This window comes from Dermacentor silvarum, chromosome 9, assembly GCF_013339745.2.
Source record: "Dermacentor silvarum isolate Dsil-2018 chromosome 9, BIME_Dsil_1.4, whole genome shotgun sequence".
Lineage (NCBI taxonomy): Eukaryota > Metazoa > Arthropoda > Arachnida > Ixodida > Ixodidae > Dermacentor > Dermacentor silvarum.
In genome coordinates, this window is record NC_051162.1 from 86747607 (window position 1) to 86765760 (window position 18154).

The 18154-nt window shown below is 42.1% G+C and overlaps 1 protein-coding gene across 1 annotated transcript; it reads right to left on the bottom strand.

The window, feature by feature from the left end:
- Nucleotides 1-334: 334 nt before the first annotated feature.
- On the bottom strand, nt 335-17836 carry LOC119465364 (15-hydroxyprostaglandin dehydrogenase [NAD(+)]). The gene is made up of 7 exons (XM_037726151.2): nt 17626-17836; nt 10656-10779; nt 9916-10022; nt 7731-7827; nt 4711-4787; nt 2459-2613; nt 335-517 (listed from the first exon to the last, which is right to left on the bottom strand). Exons 1-7 carry the CDS (start codon nt 17722-17724, stop codon nt 400-402), a joined length of 777 nt encoding a protein of 258 aa, XP_037582079.1. The 5' UTR covers nt 17725-17836; the 3' UTR covers nt 335-399.
- Nucleotides 17837-18154: the final 318 nt, after the last annotated feature.

An 18154-nucleotide genomic window follows, 5' to 3' on the forward strand; every position in this document is an offset into this window, starting at 1 on the left:
AGAATTGGACACACGCACGCGGGCCTTTTATATGTCTGTGTGTGTAATATTTTTTGAGGAACGTACAATAGAACGCCATGATCTTGAAGGTCGTTCCATTCTTCATGCTTGGCAGCCGAGTTTCAGTGGAACAGCGGTCTCTTTTCTCGATAGGTGTATCCTAAGCACACTGTAGACATTAATAGGACATCCTGGATGCTGGCATATGTCACGAAACTACCTTTCGACAAGAACAAGCTGGAGTGTTGCCGTATTAACAAGTTTGTACATAGAGGCAAATACCTTAACTTTAGTTATCAATATAGTTATCATTCTACAGCGATGGTGTGTTGACTAGGTGGTTAAAAGGAAGCGTTTATACAAGTTGTCGATCTCTGTCGCGAGCAGTTATGTACAGGATCATCGGACGCTTGAGAATTCGTGGTACACCAGCCCTTCATCGTAAAGAGAAAGCAGTGCAGCGCCGTTGATGCCGTCTTGGATGAGCTTAATCACTCCCTTGGCGACGTTCTCAGGCCTGCAAAAAAGTGCGAACGTATGAAACCACAGTGCGAAAGATAATGTTACAAGAATAACTCACTTGAACCCGCATGATGTAAGTTACAGGGCTGCGTCATGGAAGCCCATTATTTTGTACCTTGTACTGAGTGAAATGAAGTCCGTACGTTATAGTAAGAATGCATCAGATATACATACATGCACATGACAGAAGCGGGGTCACTCAATTGCGGCAATAATGTGTGTGTTCTAATAAAGTAAATGTACGCAGAAGAAAAGCCGGAAAACCTTCCCTCTCAGTCGACTCGGCTAGCTTCTCGTATACAAAAGTATCAAGCGGCGAACTGGACTAGTTGGTACATTGTAGAACGGTTAAAAAACAAGCTGAAACACACGATAGACCAGATGATGAAGACGACACAAAAGCTGGAGCAGCGTATACAGAAGCCGGCGTTCAGAGAGACAACAATGACACTGATTGTATCTAATCTTTGCTTCCATTATACAGGTAATCATTTTTAAATTTTACGGCATTTTAAAAATAGTCTGTTGCAGATACCAATTCTCGTCCTTGAGCTGGGTCATTCATAGAGGCAGACATTATGCACGAGAAATCGAAACACATATTCATCTCAGTAATAAAACTTCATTAATTATTCTTGAATGACTTACTTGACGGCAAATATTGCAATTTACTAATTGTGGACGGTGAGTTTGCAAGGCGTATTCATTTGGAAGGAATTTCCTGAATGACGCCAATTTGGAGATATGCGCCATCAGACTTGCCGTAAGAATGCACTGTTGCGCCACTTATTTTTTTTAACAGCACGCTTTTTTCATGCATTGATGCACGAAAGTAACTGGAATGCCTATGCACTTCTTTCTACACCTTGCGAAATATATCTCCAACCTGGCGTAACCAGCAAATTAATTTCACGCAGCTACTGCTTTCAGCTCACCGGCCACAAAGGGTAAGCTGCAATATAAGCCGTAAAGTAATTATATGTGAAGTTAATTAGTACATTTTCTTATAGTTAGTTGAATATGTGTTTTAATTTTTAGTGCTAGTGATGTCCACATCTTCGAATATACCATCTCAAGGACAAGAATTATGGGATCCACAGGCGATGTTATGAATTTTCATAGAAGGTTAAGATGATTACCCTGTGGAAGAGCAAAAGTACACACTTCAAGCATATCTCTAACGCCACAAGTTTTTTAATTCCGCATATGAAGAAATTCAACGTTCCATACATTTTTTTATTTTTGCAATTGCGTGCCTCAGAAAGCATGTACTGCACTTTTAGCAGCTCAGAATTATTGATACAAATGGTTCTTGGAAGTGCATATGCACCTCAGAAACGCTAGTAGGTTACTTTGCCCAAGTTTCTGTCTTTGCAACTATGTGACCTATAAGCATCCGATAGGAAGAAACTTGTTGAACTGATAAATCCAAAATCCAGAGAAGGTCCGTTAGTTTCATGGTAGTATAATCAACGCACATTCTCTATATATGCTATGCGCTCAGTTTCCTAAGTTTTCTTGCAGAAATTTAAGATTTACAAATAATCGCCATGCAGCTAAATGGGGAGGGTATCATGCTCGTCAGTGAGAGGGGCTTAACTAAAATACCACCAACGGACATTTACTGATAACCCTGGTTCTGTTGAGGACTATCGATGGGTAAAAATTTTCGCCATTGTTTCCATGTACCTTTATTATTCAGTTGAAGTACATTTATGTAATAGTGTAATGAAATATTGGGTAAATAGTTTTAGAAAACGTTTAAGATGTTTTAAAGTATATTTTGCTTAATGTCAAGAAAAAGGCAATGGGCCATGCTTTGCGCATGCTTCAATGATTCCTAGACGTACCTGTGGGAAGCAATGCTCATAGTTACACACACGGTGCCCTGTTCTTCTCCCCCCCTTTTTTTTCTTTCCCCATCGCTTTTTCATACCTCTGTACGCCACTGCTGTAGTTCTCCGTGATGTAAGGTGTGTTCAAGGCGATCTCCTGGCAGAAGGTCGTTATTCCACGCCACAAGTCCGTCTCAATGGGTTCCGGGCACAGACAGCTCACCTTTACCCCCGTGCGTGAGTAGTACAGATCGGTCTGAAACGTCAGTTAGAATGATTCACGAAAGGGTCTCAGCTTGAAGCGGTTGCGTGGTTACACAGAGTGCAGCATATTCCCGGCCCTCGAGAGACTAGGTACTGCGCTACAATAGCGCCCATTGGTTCGCCTAAAGGTGAGGAGTTGCTTGAGAAGGACAGCTTCTTTGTAGATCCTTACAATGGATGGTTATAGTGCCGGGTTACTGCAGGTAAAGTTAGCTATAGTCGAGCTGCGCTACTGAGACACAGTGACAGCTTTAAACTGCAGTGGTTATGGGGCAAGGAATAATTTCATTTCATTTCATTTTTATTTCCATCAACAATAATAGAAATAATAATACGAGAGTTAGCGTGATCAAGAAGTTTTGCCGCGGAGCTTCAAATTGGCTTCTGCAAGGCACCTGGCCATCATAAGCCACATCTGACGAATGTTTTCTTATCCAAAAGAAGAAGGATTCCAGTCGTAATGGACGATGATTCTGTTCTTTCTATTAGTTAACGCTAGCTTTTACTTCTTTAGTTAGTTAGGTATTCATTTATGTATTCACTTATTTATTGATTTATTTATTGTAGGAACGCTATGAAAATCTTGTATTATGAAAAGTTTATTTTCATTCTACATCAGCATGCTTTATCCGCTCCAGGTACTTAGCGTCCGCATTCTATGTCGCTGATCACTCTTATTGTTACAGAGTTTAGAACTTATAAATACTTACATTGCTTGAGATTTCTGCGTAGGTTTACATAAAATCTGAGTACCTTAATCAGAACACTGTATCGACAAGACCGCCTCATTTCGCTTTTGCTGTTAAACCGTGCGTGTTGCTTAGAAATCATTTTTTATACATGATAGGTATTTCATTTGAGAAGTTGTAGATGTCATCGAGCTATCGCTACCTCACAGCAACCTCATATCTATCTACCTCCTAGCTAGCTTACTACCCACTAAGAGAAGTCGTGGATGTAGTTCTTCAGCGTCTGTGTCGCACTGCATGGTTAAAACTGTCCTCCTTATATGTGTTCGCGAAAGCTGAAACTGTCATCTTTCTCACTCGCAGTGATGCCGCCCTCTGAAACTAGCTTTCCCCTAACTTAGATTTAAAATTAAAACTACATTTTGCAACATTTTTGTGAAACGAAGTTTAATTTGTCAATATTAAATCTGGAAGATAAATTTGTGCGCTATGCAAATGGCTGTAAATCTTATTGTTTAACGTTATTTATAAGGTAGTTTTAGATAATGAAATAATCAAAGTGAAGTGACGTCGCAGTGAAAGTTATGCTAAGAACACAGCCTCCTGCTTGAAGCCAGTCCATATTCACAAAAGATGTTAGCCCATTTTTAGCTTGATGTTGTCGAAACCTGTTTTGGACGTATAGTAATGCGCCAAGATGACATGGAACCTTATTTGAATTGCAAGGAAGATGGGCGCCAAACCTCTCTTAAATAATGTAGCAGTGTCAAAAGCCTACCACGTGACGATAGAAATGAGAGAGATGTAACAAATTTCTGTTGCACGCCATGTCCGTACTAACGTAGCACAACCGCACGTACGCGCTTACACATCATTTGCAGATAAACCCACAGAGAGGCGGCCAATTTTTATGTTTCCTCAAAAGCATTGTACATTTCTTACCTCCTCAATGAAAATATGCTGCACAAGGGAACGAGAACACAGTAATTGCTTTATGATTGCTGTAATTGTTCTAGGCAAGTTGATTAACGCAGAGGGAAGGCGCAATAACGAAAACTAACCAAGATAGAAACACACTATTGCGCTGCACCTCAAATTGCACGTGACTGTACCTACACCTTGGACTAACGAAAACTAAAAAGGAAAGAAACACAGGGTGGTGCTGCAGCTCATATTGCACGCGACGGTATACCTTGCACTAGTGATGTGCTTTGTACGAAGTACACTGAAGTAATGCAGCTTGAAAGTCCTTTCTTTCTCCCCATTCTGCGATGCTGGAGCTGGCCTTACTCGTAAACGAAACTATATGCGAAATGCACGTATGCATGCGAAACGCAGCATAACCAAATGCGAAGCCGCATAACTTAATATGACAAACATATTTGTCTTTTCTTACTTACTCCGAATGCTCTCGTGAGTCCTATGACTCCATACTTCGATGCATTGTACGCTGGAATGGGAGGGCAGACGATCAAGCCTGAAAAGCAGAGATAATATGACTAGCGATGGGCTTTCCTGTTCAAAATTCCCCATACGACTATTACACCCGCCGTTATGTAGGCCTGTGGATATATTTTGATGTCATGAGCGTGTTGTTTACGCATAAGAATGTTGACGAGTGACATTTTTCATGGCCACCGCCGGAATGCGGCAGTGGTGGCCATGAATTAAACCTGCGATCTCGGGCTCAGAAGTAAAAACGGCACATTCGGCTAAATGTTCGACCTGGTGGCTTTCACCTTGTAAATGTATGCATTTCTTGAAATGTGGTGGTTTCACTGACTAATCGTCATACATTTTGAGCAGTCAAACACAGACACAGTTAACTAATCGCAAGCTACTTCTAGTTATGCATAACAAAAGTAGCACATGACATGTAGTGAATAAGGAAAAAAAAAAAACTTAACGCATGTCTTTATGCAAAGCGTAGAGGGGTACAAAATATAGGCAATGTAGTTTTTAAAGTGCGATGGCCTGGTTTACGTTTATAGTCTGAAATAAAAACATAATTAAACCAGTTACCAAACAGAAAATATCTCAATTTCTTCGAGTGGCTACTTTAGAGTGAAATAATGCAAGAAACTAAGTTAACCTTTACGGACTTGAACCAGAAAGCATCCTAGGTATCTAAAATAGACTAGAAAGAATGGCTTTCTAATGTTAGATTTCCTGCCATTTTATATTTTCCTAATTTTGTTCGTTGTGGCCGCTATACCCATCTCTCTGTAACGCATCTTCGGCGGTACAAATGATAAAATAAAATTTTATTTTGGTAGGGAAAACAAATAAAAACTGTTTAGCAACCAGACTTTGCGTAGATATATTTTCGTACGGTGGTAATTGAAATTTTCAAGGATAATGCGGCGGGCTTTTGCATAACAAAATAACAATCAGCAGATATAAATGGTTCCTTTTTAAGACGAGTTTGAATATTGAGTGCAGTATCATTATAGGCGCACTTCACCCAATTTATAGGCGTCTAGTATATAAATAAAATGAATGTCATTATATGCGAACTTCACATACTCAGGAAGAATCTGGTACTTAAAGGTAAACGTGGCCATATCCCTAAGGCAATGCAGTCAGCAAAATGTGAGCTGATTCCGAATGCAGTGCAGGACAATACAGCACCTAAAACGCTACGTACCACGAGAGGAGAATGTGAGACACTGGTACGTGATAAGTTGCAATGATAGAAGCATGCGAAAAAAAAAACGTTCTGGTCTAATGTATAGAGTGCAGGGATGCTGTGCTGGAAGATGTTTAATCCCGCGATTGGTCGCGCATTTATTCATAACACTATAGGCGGACTTCCCCCCCCCCCCTCTGAATGTAACTAACAGAAAACGTGAGGTGTGTTGAGTGTACGCGAGCGTTTCACAATGTGCATGCCATCGTAAGCTAGTAAGAGATGTGAGGTAAATATACGCAACATTGACCAAAAACAGAGTGCAATTTGGTCCATGTCGCAGGCGTGCCCCACTGTCGAGAGGTCACAATAACATTTTAAGCATGCTACTGTATAATTGGAGTGTTAGTGGAGCTAAGTTCTGGCTCAGTTTTTTTTTTGCTTTAGCCACTTTTTTTCTCCACTGTGGTGCAGGCAAGTGAAAGACGTTTCAAGGGCACTAGTGTGATTTCCTGCGCCCGCAGTCTGCCTTTCCGCATTTATTATTCCTTGTCCTGTAGAGAATTTCGGTAGTAAGTTTGTGCTTTGTCCAGTGTCCCCTTTTCTGCATGCAGGCCGCCCTTGCTGTCTTGACAAAACAGATACGCACTGAGGGACAAGTTGCGCTTTCTACTTCGGGTAGAGGCACGGCTGCTAGCTGAGCTCGAGAGGATTGGTAAACGCTCTCCTTGGTTATCACGTCCTAGAAGGGTGATAAGCGCCTCGAGGTATTACCACGGCTAACGTAAAGCCACGGACTCTGGCGTATCGTAAAGACTTGACCTCTAGAGCCCTCTAGAGCCCTCACCTCTATACCCTGGAGCAGAACGACCGGATGTAAAGAGGGATCTTTGCTGTTGCCTGAGAAGACTTCGACTTTATGTATGACATGGGGTGTTTCAAGTTGCATAAAACAATTTATCCAACACTGTTTAAAAGAAAGATTGTTTTCCTTACTACCAAGTTGTCACACTATTTACTACCTTGATATAGCCGCAACTGGTAACAGCAGAGTTTGTAACATTACTAGCTAAACAAGGTACTGGCTTTCAGTAATGAGTTTCGGCTACGAATTATAAACGCAGTTAGCCCTACGGGATGCAAAATTTCCAGCCTATGAAATACACAAACACACACACTCGCACACACACGTACACATACAAATTTATATATATATATATATACGCGTTCTAGACTAGAAGCTTTCTAACCAGTGATGCTACTGGGTTTCGAATTGATGGCTGAAATTCAACAGCAAAAGTAAGTGCACTATTTAGTCAGTAACGTTACTAAATTTACCGTTACCAACTGAAGTTATACCAACGTAGTAAATTGTGTGAGAGCTTGGTAGGAAGGACGACAAACATATTTTAAATAGTGAACATTAAACAAATGGGCATCAAATGAGCCCTTGTCTCATTTTTGACAAAGCAGACGTTTGAGTGAAATATCTGTCCTTAAATGACTGTGCACTTATTCAACTCTCTACGTAAGACGAAACTGACGTGCGGAAATCGAGCAAAGGTTACAACGTGTGTGTAATTGCCACTATTACTCTGTCTGCTGACAATTGGTGGTCAGCTCGCCAGTATGCAAATATAGCTGGGAGCAATGCTGTATCAAAAGTGTTCCATAAATATATAGCCACTTATAAGAGTAGCGTATAACTTGGTCAGACTTGCCCGGTCTGTTTGTTGAAATGAATATGAATACGTGTGTTTGCATTGGACGTCGCAAAAGAGGGATACGTACCAGCAATAGATGCAATGTTGATGACGTAGCCTCCTTCTCCGCCTCGGTCTTTTCCCATATATTTTAGTGCCAGGAGTGTCCCGAAATATACCGCCATCTAAACAGTCAGTATGTCAAGGAACAAGTGGAAAATGTACACATTTAGTAAGAAACCCTTGATAGAAAAGAGGGTCTGCTCTCTTGTGCGGCGACCGTGAAAGAAACAAAGGGAGGATTATAAATGCGCCTACGAGCTTCCGGTATAGGATAACCCTTATTAGGAAAAAGTATTGCAGTAACAGTTCCATAGGAGTGAACCAGGAGGCAAACTCAAAGCTGACAACCATTTGCTTACGATTGTTGGGAGATTTTGAAAGGTGCGCAGAGTACCATTGTACTTACAAATCTGACCAATATTCCCGATGCATCTTCTGTATTACAGAGCTGCCACGGCCACATACCAACTGGGCCTATATATATATATATATATATATATATATATATATATATATAAAGCTGCCTAGCGTTTGTTTATTTATTCCGAAATACGTTGAATGTACACCCAATGAAGCATTGTATTACACGTTTCGTCTGGGATATAAAACACTATTGAATTTTCTATATAGTGAAAGGCTTAAGCAATCACCATTTTTCTCTAAGGGCTGTTCACGAGCCCTGTTGAAATAAAATCAGAAATACGACGAAACTTCATGGCATGACTAAAGTAGTCTCCAGCCTCACATCTCGTAGAGGAGACGAGATTGTCCTTCATCTTCAGAACACCTGCTTTGTTGTAGCAACTCAACAAATTGCTGCTTCCGACATAATTTGCACGCTGTAGAGCGGACATGAGTGTCGCTGCTTTTGGAAGTCAAAACTACAAAACTGCGCGGCGAGAACAGCGGTGTGTCCATAAACACGAAAAAAATAACGTCATTGCTAAAAAAGCCTTGGTGAAGTGCAAGCACCCGATTAGGCGGATGCAGACTGTGAGAAAGGGATGCAATGATTTCACTATGACAAAGGAGATGTATGACGCTTGTCCTGGCAGGAATGGAGATGGGAGTTGTTTACGGAAGACACAAGTATAATATATGCCAAACTAAATTTATGCATTTTATAGCCCTTCTGCCGCAGTGACACACTATTCCGTAAGATTGGGCAAAAATGGGAAATCCCCATGGGCCTTCAATAAGGTGGAACAAATGTACGGAAGAAGTGTAAAGGAGCCGTTGAATATCATACGCTGCTTCCTTAAGAAGTATCTGTGTTTTAGAAATACACATGCTGAAGCTTTATATGTTCAGGTTTTATTTCTGGGTTTGGTCTTTGATTACGTAGACCGGAAGTTTGTTCAGTGGCACTATTTTTTTCGTCATAATTCCGAGCTATAAAAGCCGAAGCATCAAATGGCACACACGCAGCTGCGCAATCATTTTCACGCCTAATATGGGATATGTGAAAAAAAATCAAGGAAGCTGTTGAATATTTTAACCTCTTCTCATTAGGAGTTTTGTGTCATTTGGAGATTTCGATGAGTGTGTGTTATATGAACACGCTTTATGCTGTAATTTGAGTTTTTGTTACCAAGAACACAAGCGGGCTCACTGGAAATATTTTGTGAATGAATTATGTAGTACATTAGTCTGATCCACTGACCAACATGACACCATGGTGTACTAGGCAAAGAAAGCTGCAGTTTGACTAAAATGTTGCTCGCACTCAGCTTATCCACAACGCATGAAATATGATGAGAGAAGAATATGTGAAAGGAACCTTGCAATATTTTTCTAGGGTTGTTTGGACTGTACGTAGACTATACAAGAGCTTATAAAGTATGCCTAACAAATAAATACAATCGGAGCAATAGCGAAAACTTCAGGCAGGGACAGATAAGGCAAAACACCACAGGACCTCCGCTGTCTCCGTCTCATGTTTGCACTGTTGCTCCGATTTGATATACCAAGAAGCCAAAGCTGCTTTTGTGAAATAAATACACGGCAGTACACAAAATATCCCTGCCGATGCAGCACACAGTTGACTTAGAGAAGAAAGACTATAAAACTATCATCAAGCGAGGTTCTTCAACAGCTGGTTTAGATGGAAGTGGTTTAGGCTATTGCCTCCAAAAAAGTGGCGTTTGGGACAATGCATCCATCTGCACGTATTGACACTTAATGTGCGCTTAAATACGCAACGTACTTACCGTGTTGATCTCAAATATCCTTCTCCAACTCTCCTCACCGGCGAAACCGGCATTGTTCACCACGATGTCCAGTCGTCCAAATTTCTTCTTTACTCGGACAAAACAATCTTCGAAATAAATAGAAATATACTTATTTTAGGTTACAGCCTTGTCACTATGTAGGCTAAGTCAAATGAGGTGGAAGTGCAGAGGTCGGAAGCAGTACATTTGAAGCTGTTCAAATTCATTGCAAGGAGAAATGAAGCTTTGCCTAAAAGCAAATGAAAAATAGAAATAATAGAAAAGACACTTGAGCAATCGCGGAACATAAAACATATAGGAAAGAAACACGAAATAGACCACAGTAGTGAGGGTGTGCTACAGGCCATTAAGTTGTCTTTTTTTTCTCTTCTGGAAACACTGGGTAAAATGTCACATTTGGCCTTTAAAAAAGCGTGAGTGGTTGGGCAAGAACCATTAGCTGTATTTTTTTTTCATAAGTGGAAGAGTTTCTTGCTCTTTTTACCTAACGCCTCGACGATGTCCTCGTGTTCACGATAGATGTGATGATAACATAACTGCGAACGGACATTTTCACCTTATTTCGTGTTTGGCCTTCTAACATACACATTAGATTTGCCTCAAGGTGAAGAACATGGTAATCGGCTTGATTTGATTACGCGAAAGGAGCCATTAAGACTGGACGAAACCAATACAATTACCTTTCCGAGAGCACTTAGTGGGCATTATGATGATCTTACCTTCGAAAGCTTCGTCTTTGGTTATGTCACATTTCATAAAAATGACATGGTCCTCTCCAAATGTCGCTCTAAAGGCACGCTCGGTGGCCATTCCAGCAGATTCATTTAAATCGATGAAGGCAACCTGTGAAATGTAAAAATTCAAGGTAAACCAATTATTTAAAGGACGGCGTGCATAAGCAATGCGGTAACACAGAATTGCGCACCTACATTTAAGGCAGGATAAAAGATAGCGTGGTTCTGGCAAAGTAATAACACGTGACCGTGGTGATCTGCACATATGATCCGAATTCTTCTTTACACCACAGTTGTTCACTGCCTGAGTAAATACAGAACTTGTTTGCTGTAATGCATGTAAAAGGATGCACGTTTCCTGCTCAAAATTGTGAAATAAAGATAGTTCTATGTAACAGTAAGTACAGCCACATGTGTGGTTGTGAAGAAAAAATGCGATGTGGCATTTGTATAGAGGAAGCTAACTTATGTGAAAACGGTGCAAGCACAGATTTAGCCCCCGCCTGTCGGCTGCGGCAGCAAATAATCATTCTGGGAGGATTGCCACGTGTTTTTCACTTCGAAACACACAGGAACTCTCCTGAAACTGATGTGAACAGGCGCTCCACATACTTCTGTGCTGGTACCGCGGTCTCAAAACGCTACGTCGCTTCCACCCCCCCCCCCCTAAAACAGGCAAGTCGCTGTACCAATTGTTAAAGTGAATGATCTGGACCATAAAATCCTATATTTTTTCGCGAAACTTGAAGAAAGCGGCGGTAAGGGCGCAATCTTTTGTCGATGATCTTCAGTGAGCAGCCCACCTCCCTGTCCATAGGTTACTGTCTGACAAACGACTTTTTGCCCAAGCCGATAACCAAGAACTATATGTTTGGTAAGCAAGAAGATCGGCACGCTTGAAAGCCCCGTCGCCATCCCGTAACTCGAAGCGCGTTTGCCATCTATCTGAGCTTTGGTATGAGCACTGCGCTTCTAGCTGACAGTCAACCAACTCAAATAAACCGCGTTTACAAACGTTGCCTATATTATAAGCTGTGATATATATATATATATATATATATATATATATCTCAGCTTATATAAATAAAGCTAGCAGTATGCCTTGCGGATCAGTGCGCTGATCGACTTGCCACTGAGAAGGAGTACTGTGTTGCGAAGTGTTGTTTTGCAACCCAATGTTAACTAATTCCTGGTTAATTTCTGGTTCTGGTTAACTAATTCACTGATTATTTCAAGGAGCAAAAGATATGGATCAAGTTTTGTTTTAAACTAGGGAAAACTGCGGCAGAAACTCATCGTATGCTAGAGGACGCGTTTGGAGTCGACACCATGAGCCAAAGTAGGACGTTGTTATGGCATAAACGCTCCAAAGGGGTCGAATGCTTGTTGACGACGATGAACGTTCTGGACGCCCGTCAATGATAACAATCCCGGAAACGATAGCGGAAGTTCGTAAGCCTATCCTTGCGAATCCCAGGCTAACTATAAAGGTTGTCTGGGACATTGTAGGGCAATCGTACGGCACAGTTCAGCGAATTTTGTCGCATGTTTTTAACATGAGGCGCATTTATGCAAAATTTGTGCGAGGACTGCTCAGTGACGAACAGAAGCAGCGCCGTGGTTTCTGTCTATACAGAACTGAATCAACAAGTCGAACACAATCCAACATTTCTCTCCAGTGTAACAGCCGGGGATGAGGCATAGGTTTATGGCTACGTTCCTGAAACCAAACAGCAGTCGTCGCAATGGAAGTCGCCAAATTTCCCGCTGCCGACAAAGGCACATCAAGTTCGTGGCGATGTGAAGTCCCTGCTCATTGTTTTTTTTACCTACATGGAAGTACGAAATCCACAAAGATTTCGTACCTCCTGGGCAAACCGTGTATAGCGAGCTTTACTGTGACGTTCTGAGGCGCTTAAGAGAGAGCATTCGTCGCAAACGTCCGGAGAAATGGAAGAGAAACTGACTTCTCCATCACGACAACACATCACGACACGACAGTTCCAGACTTCCAAACAAATCAAAGTACAGCCACACCCACCCTGCAGGCATCCACACTTTTCACCTGACCTCAACACTTGTGACTTTTTTTGTTTTCAAAGTTGAAGTTGAGGCTTAAAGGACGTCGGTTTGGTACTGTTTAAGAGCTCCAGTCGGAATCGCAGGCGCTCCTCAACACACTGTCGCCTGAAGAGTTCCACGAGTCACGGAAATGTGGCAGAAACACTGGGATTGGTGCATACATGCGCAAAGGGACTACTTTGGAGAAGACAGTGCTGATTAGGCGTTATGGACAGCACATGTTTTTACGACTGAATTCCCGGAACATTTGGGTAGCACCTCGTACATATATACAGGGTGTTTCAGCAAACACTTTCGAAAATCCTTAAAGGTTGCCTGTGGCAGATAGCCCAATTCTAGTAATTAAGCTGGTCTACTCGAAGAGGCGGACATTACTTGCAAAAGAAATTTAAATGCATAATCGAATAATTAACAGAAATTCACTACTGAAGTTTTTAACTAGTTGCCTGATAGCCCGTATTGCAATTTACAAATTGTAGCCGTGGATTTCGCAAGGCGGATCCACTTGGAACGAAATCTCGGGATCCCACCAGTTTGGAGATATTATTTCCCAAACTTTGTGAAAAAATGCATTGGTGTTCCAATTAGGTTCTTAACAAAACGTCGCTTTATGCATTGAAGCACAAAATTAACTGGAACGCTAATGCATTTAGGGAATTAATATCTCGAATCTGGTGTCATCCTGAGAATTAATTTTAAGTGGATCCGCCTGGAGAACTACACGGCTACAATTCGTAAATTGCAATATGGGCCGTCAATTAATAGGTCAAAAACTTATTTAGTGAATTTTTGTTAATTACTTGATTATGCAGTTCAATTTTTTGTGCAAGTAATGTCCGCCTCTTCGAGTAGGCCAGCTCATTAACTAGAATTGGGCTATCTGCCACAGGCAACCTTCAATAAAGTTTGAAAGTGTTCGCTGAAATACCCTATATATATATATATATATATATATATATATATATATATATTGTGGGCATTTCTTAGTGACTCCTTCGTTGGCTGCACATGTTCATCATCGCATCGGCTTCGTCGTCTTCATCGCTTGTGGGGACTCATCTTGAGACTGATCTGTGCCTTGAGTGTGATCGGTCCGCCGCGTTTTCGGGGCGTATTAAAGGTCGTGTTAACGACTTTACACGAGGTGTTTCTGCTAAGATTTCATGCTATGTTTCAGAATCGCCTGGGGCAGACAACATAATTCTAACGGTTGAGCTTGTCCACGCGAAGAGGCGGAAATTAAATGCACGAGCAATCGCAATTTAAGCAAGAATTATAAAAAACACTATTTAACATTTTAACTAAGTACCTCACGGCACATATTGCAATTGACGAATTGCAGCCAGTGAGATTGCCGGGTGTGATGGTATGGAAATAACCATGTAAATGACACCATTTTCGAAGTAAGTACCATCAAACTTGTGGCAAAAATGCACTGTCGTTTGACTTAATTTTTCCCCCAAAACCGTTTTATGCACTGAAGCTCAAAAGTAGCCGAAATCCGCCTTGTGAACTCTCCGGCTACGGCTCTTGATATGTGCCAAAGCGTCTTCACCTAATTAGTTCAACATTGTTTCAATAATTTAGTTAATTTGTACGCTATGCATTTCAATTTTCCACAAAAGCAATGAAGGCGTCTTCTAGTAGGCCAGATCTACGACTAGAATTATTTTACTTGACACAAGCGATATTTAAAAAGTGCCGAGTATCTACGCAAACCCAGGTGTTCGTAATACATGCATGTCATGTATGTGTAATATATACCGTTATATATATAATCGATACTTTATAATAGTATTGGTATAACTTATTATAACATTAATTTTGCGACCATTGCACGTCCCTATACCGATCTCTTGAAGAAAGACCTCCCGTTTTCTTGGGGTCCTGATCGTGCCGCAGCATTTTCTCATCTCATTATGCGCCTTACTCCGCACCTCCACCAAATAATCTTACATTTAGCTGATGTCGAAGGCTATTTAAAATTTATTTACACGGAGCCAACGCAGGTCAATATGGCGATGCTATATCAAGCGGGAACACGTCCTTCTCCTTTTCAGTGCAGCTACACAGTGGCGGCTGTTTCGTATCAATATAAACTATAATATAAACCTCTAGTGAAATGCACATTTCGAGACATAGACTACATTTGTACATATTCTGAAGGCAATGCGTTCTTTTAATGACCATTAAGACCGCCCACGTCACAGTACTGGAGTTCACATTCTCTGTTGACAAATAAATATGCTTCACATATACATATGCGTCACACATCACACACTTGGCGTACCACCTAAGTATGCTTCACAAGTAAATATGCGTCAAAAATCACAAGTTTATCCCTGCTGTATGTGTGCCAATCGCATAATTCTTTGTATTCGCTGTCCCTTGTACGCCAGTATTCTGTAGACTATACTTAACTTCAGCGTGCGGGCGAATGAAAATATTAAAAGTGTGAGTAAAGAATACGTGTTTGCTGTACCGAAAAAAGAAATAAATTTCATCCGAAGTCAGCGGAAAGCATTTCAGCTGCCGTCTCTTTTACTGCAAAAATGGGGTATAATACCTGCTTCTGCATATCCCCACAGGTAGGGTGTGGTTAAGTAGAAAACCTACATATGTCCCTAATGTTTATTTGTTCCCGTACTTGCCTTAGTACTCGAAGGCAATGGAGAAGTAAAATACACGACGCTATGGGCGCTTTGTTTTCTTCAAACAGTCAAATACATTGGCTGATAAAATACAAATCAGATGTGACAGCCCATAGAAAATTACTTCAAGAAATTCGCGCTTCTAGTGAATATGCTGCTTGGTATGACAAGTATACAGAAAAAAAACACCATTATATTATCAAATGAAGCACTGAGATAAGGAGCGGACATATGTGTACCACTTGTGAAAAACTTGTGGTATGTGCACACGTCTGAAATATTGAAATGTATGTTGTCCTGAGTTTTAGTCCACCGGACTGCTTTATCCTAGCTAAATACTAAAGCATTCGCCATAATTACAACAGAAAACACAAAAACATGTACAAGTTACATGGGATGATTGCCGAGACAGCCGCGGGGTCAGTGATATGAACTAGAGCACCGCACGGGCCGATTTTTGCGGCCCGGGCCCGGCCCGGGCCCGTTTTCACATTGGGCGGCCCGCCCGAGCCCGATCAAAACCTTTATGGCGAGACCCGGGCCCGACCCGGGCCCGGAAATAATCTACGTTACCCGCGCGGCCCGGCCCGCCGCCCCTTTACCTTAAGCCCGAGCCCGGCCCGAGCCCGACTCGAAACCGGCCCGAACCCGGCCCGAGACCGAAAAATACATGTTTTTCAGAGTTGAGAAGCCCGTAAATAACTCGCAGAAAGCCCGAGCCCGGCCCGGGCCCGCGTCAAAAAACCCGAGCCCGGCCCGGGCCCGGGTCAAAAAGCACACGCCGTGCCCGAGCCAGGCCCGAGCCCGTGAAAAAACAACTCTACCCGGCCCGGCCCGGCCCACGGGCCGGGCCGGGCCCGGGCTTTCGCGTAAGCCCGAGCCCGTGCAGTGCTCTAATATGAACCACATCAAAGTTGAGACGCGGTCGATTTCAAATAATGCTGCCCGTAGTTAAACAAATAAAGCTGTGCGCAATGCACACGTTTAGGGAATTCGACAAATATCCTTGTGGTAACTTTTCATTAAGCGCCAGGAAACGGGTACTTATAAGAGCGAAAGACCATGCCGATGTAACATTTCCTTTTTACGTGAGGGAAACATCATTCGTCCTACGTTGGCGTTATCAAGGAACGTGCAGCTATTTTTTCCCTGTGCACTCCGACTTTCTAGATTAGACTTGCGCGAGGATGCACCGAGTACGTGTCGCATACGATAAGCTGGACTTTGTCATTATGCGGACGCCGAACACGTTGGTGTGCTATTTCTGGCCGAACTCCAGTTCTTATTATTATGGCCTAGAATATTAGCCACCCGGATCTAATGCACACTACCGTATGCCTGCCTCAAGAATATGCCTATCAGTGTTCGTGACAGCGCCCGTAACGCAGGTTATAGCATTTTCTCAGGTTTCTTAGTGATACGCAATGTTTCACCCACAGAGGTTGGTACTTGCAGAATGCCCTTATAAAACCGGACATTTTAATGCTCACAAAATTAATTTAAATCACCTTCGTCATATAGTAAAAATTTACTGATTGATCCTAATTTATTCGAACAGGCGGATTTCACCTCAACAGGAAATCAATTAGGGTAAATCAGTGACTAATTGTAAAATTGAGCTAATCAACTTTCTAATTACGTAATTTAGCGCGAATATTACAGTCTATGAATGGAAGTCAGTGATCTCACAGGGCCAATTCAATCAGAAATAATTACAAATCTAGCACAAAAATAGTTTGCTGTTATTATTTTTAGTAAAATTCTAGATTCAATGATGACTCACTGCTCACGAAGAAGCGATCATGCCAAAACTGAGCTGCCGAGGGAACAATTATTGCGACCTAAACTGTTCTAGCAGAATGCGTAGCTATTTAGATTTAAAATTATTTTATTCGTTTATTGCTTGACTGATTAGGTTTAAGATCCCGAAATGAATGGGAGCTCCTCAGTGGAGGACTTGCGATTTGTGTTGACAGCTTTGCAGACTGAGGAATCACACCCACCACCTCGTGCTGGTTATTTTCATGGTACATCGCGCTGGGTGCATAAACTTATGCACAAACTTGTGTATAAGAGGGAAATTGCATGTCAGCAATTTTGTTTGTAATCTGCTGATTGCCACAAAACTCTTGTAACTACAATGTCCGAACGATTCATTGAGATTTGGAGTCAAACGCATTGGAACGGTCGGGGTGCGTGAAGAATACCTCGTCCGAGCTTACCCGACAGCCTTGATGGAGAAGGCGATCCGTGATTGCCTTTCCTAGACCCATAGCTCCACCCGTAACCAGGGCCACCTTTCCGTTCAGATAGTCAGTCATGGCGAAACCCTCTGAAAGCTCGCAAATGCTGTAGCGGTCAAAGCTCGCAAACGAAAGAGCAGTCAATCCACGTTGTCGGCTCAAAGCGCGTCTGATGTGTCCCAGTTTTAGAAACTCTCTCTAGTATCTCAGAGCTGGTCGCGAGGGTTCAAGGGAGGCTCTGGCTGGACGCGAGAGAGGGAAGAGATATGATCCTTGGCTGATAAAACCCACGCAGGCCTTGGTGCTTGAAGGCGGTTGAGCTTGTGAAGTGTCTAATGCGTCACTTCCAGCTTGTATCGGCTTTCGTTGCGCGGTTGCTTGTTACCCCGGTGAGAAAAAAAATTACCCGCAGAAGTCATCGCACGATTGATGTCGACGTTAATGCGATTAACCCTCAAGCGGTGTAGTGACACCGGATCGCCAAATTTCTCAATTTTGTGTGGACAAC

Excerpts from the sequence above, each read along its gene's own strand:
- LOC119465364 (XM_037726151.2), bottom strand. The coding sequence starts at position 17,724 with ATGACTGACTATCTGAACGGAAAGGTGGCCCTGGTTACGGGTGGAGCT. Across the intron at positions 10,023-10,655 it reads CAAAGACGAAGCTTTCGAAG|ATTGTTTTGTCCGAGTAAAG; the intron begins GTAAGATCATCA and ends TTTATTTCGAAG. Across the intron at positions 7,828-9,915 it reads GGATATTTGAGATCAACACG|ATGGCGGTATATTTCGGGAC; the intron begins GTAAGTACGTTG and ends CTGACTGTTTAG.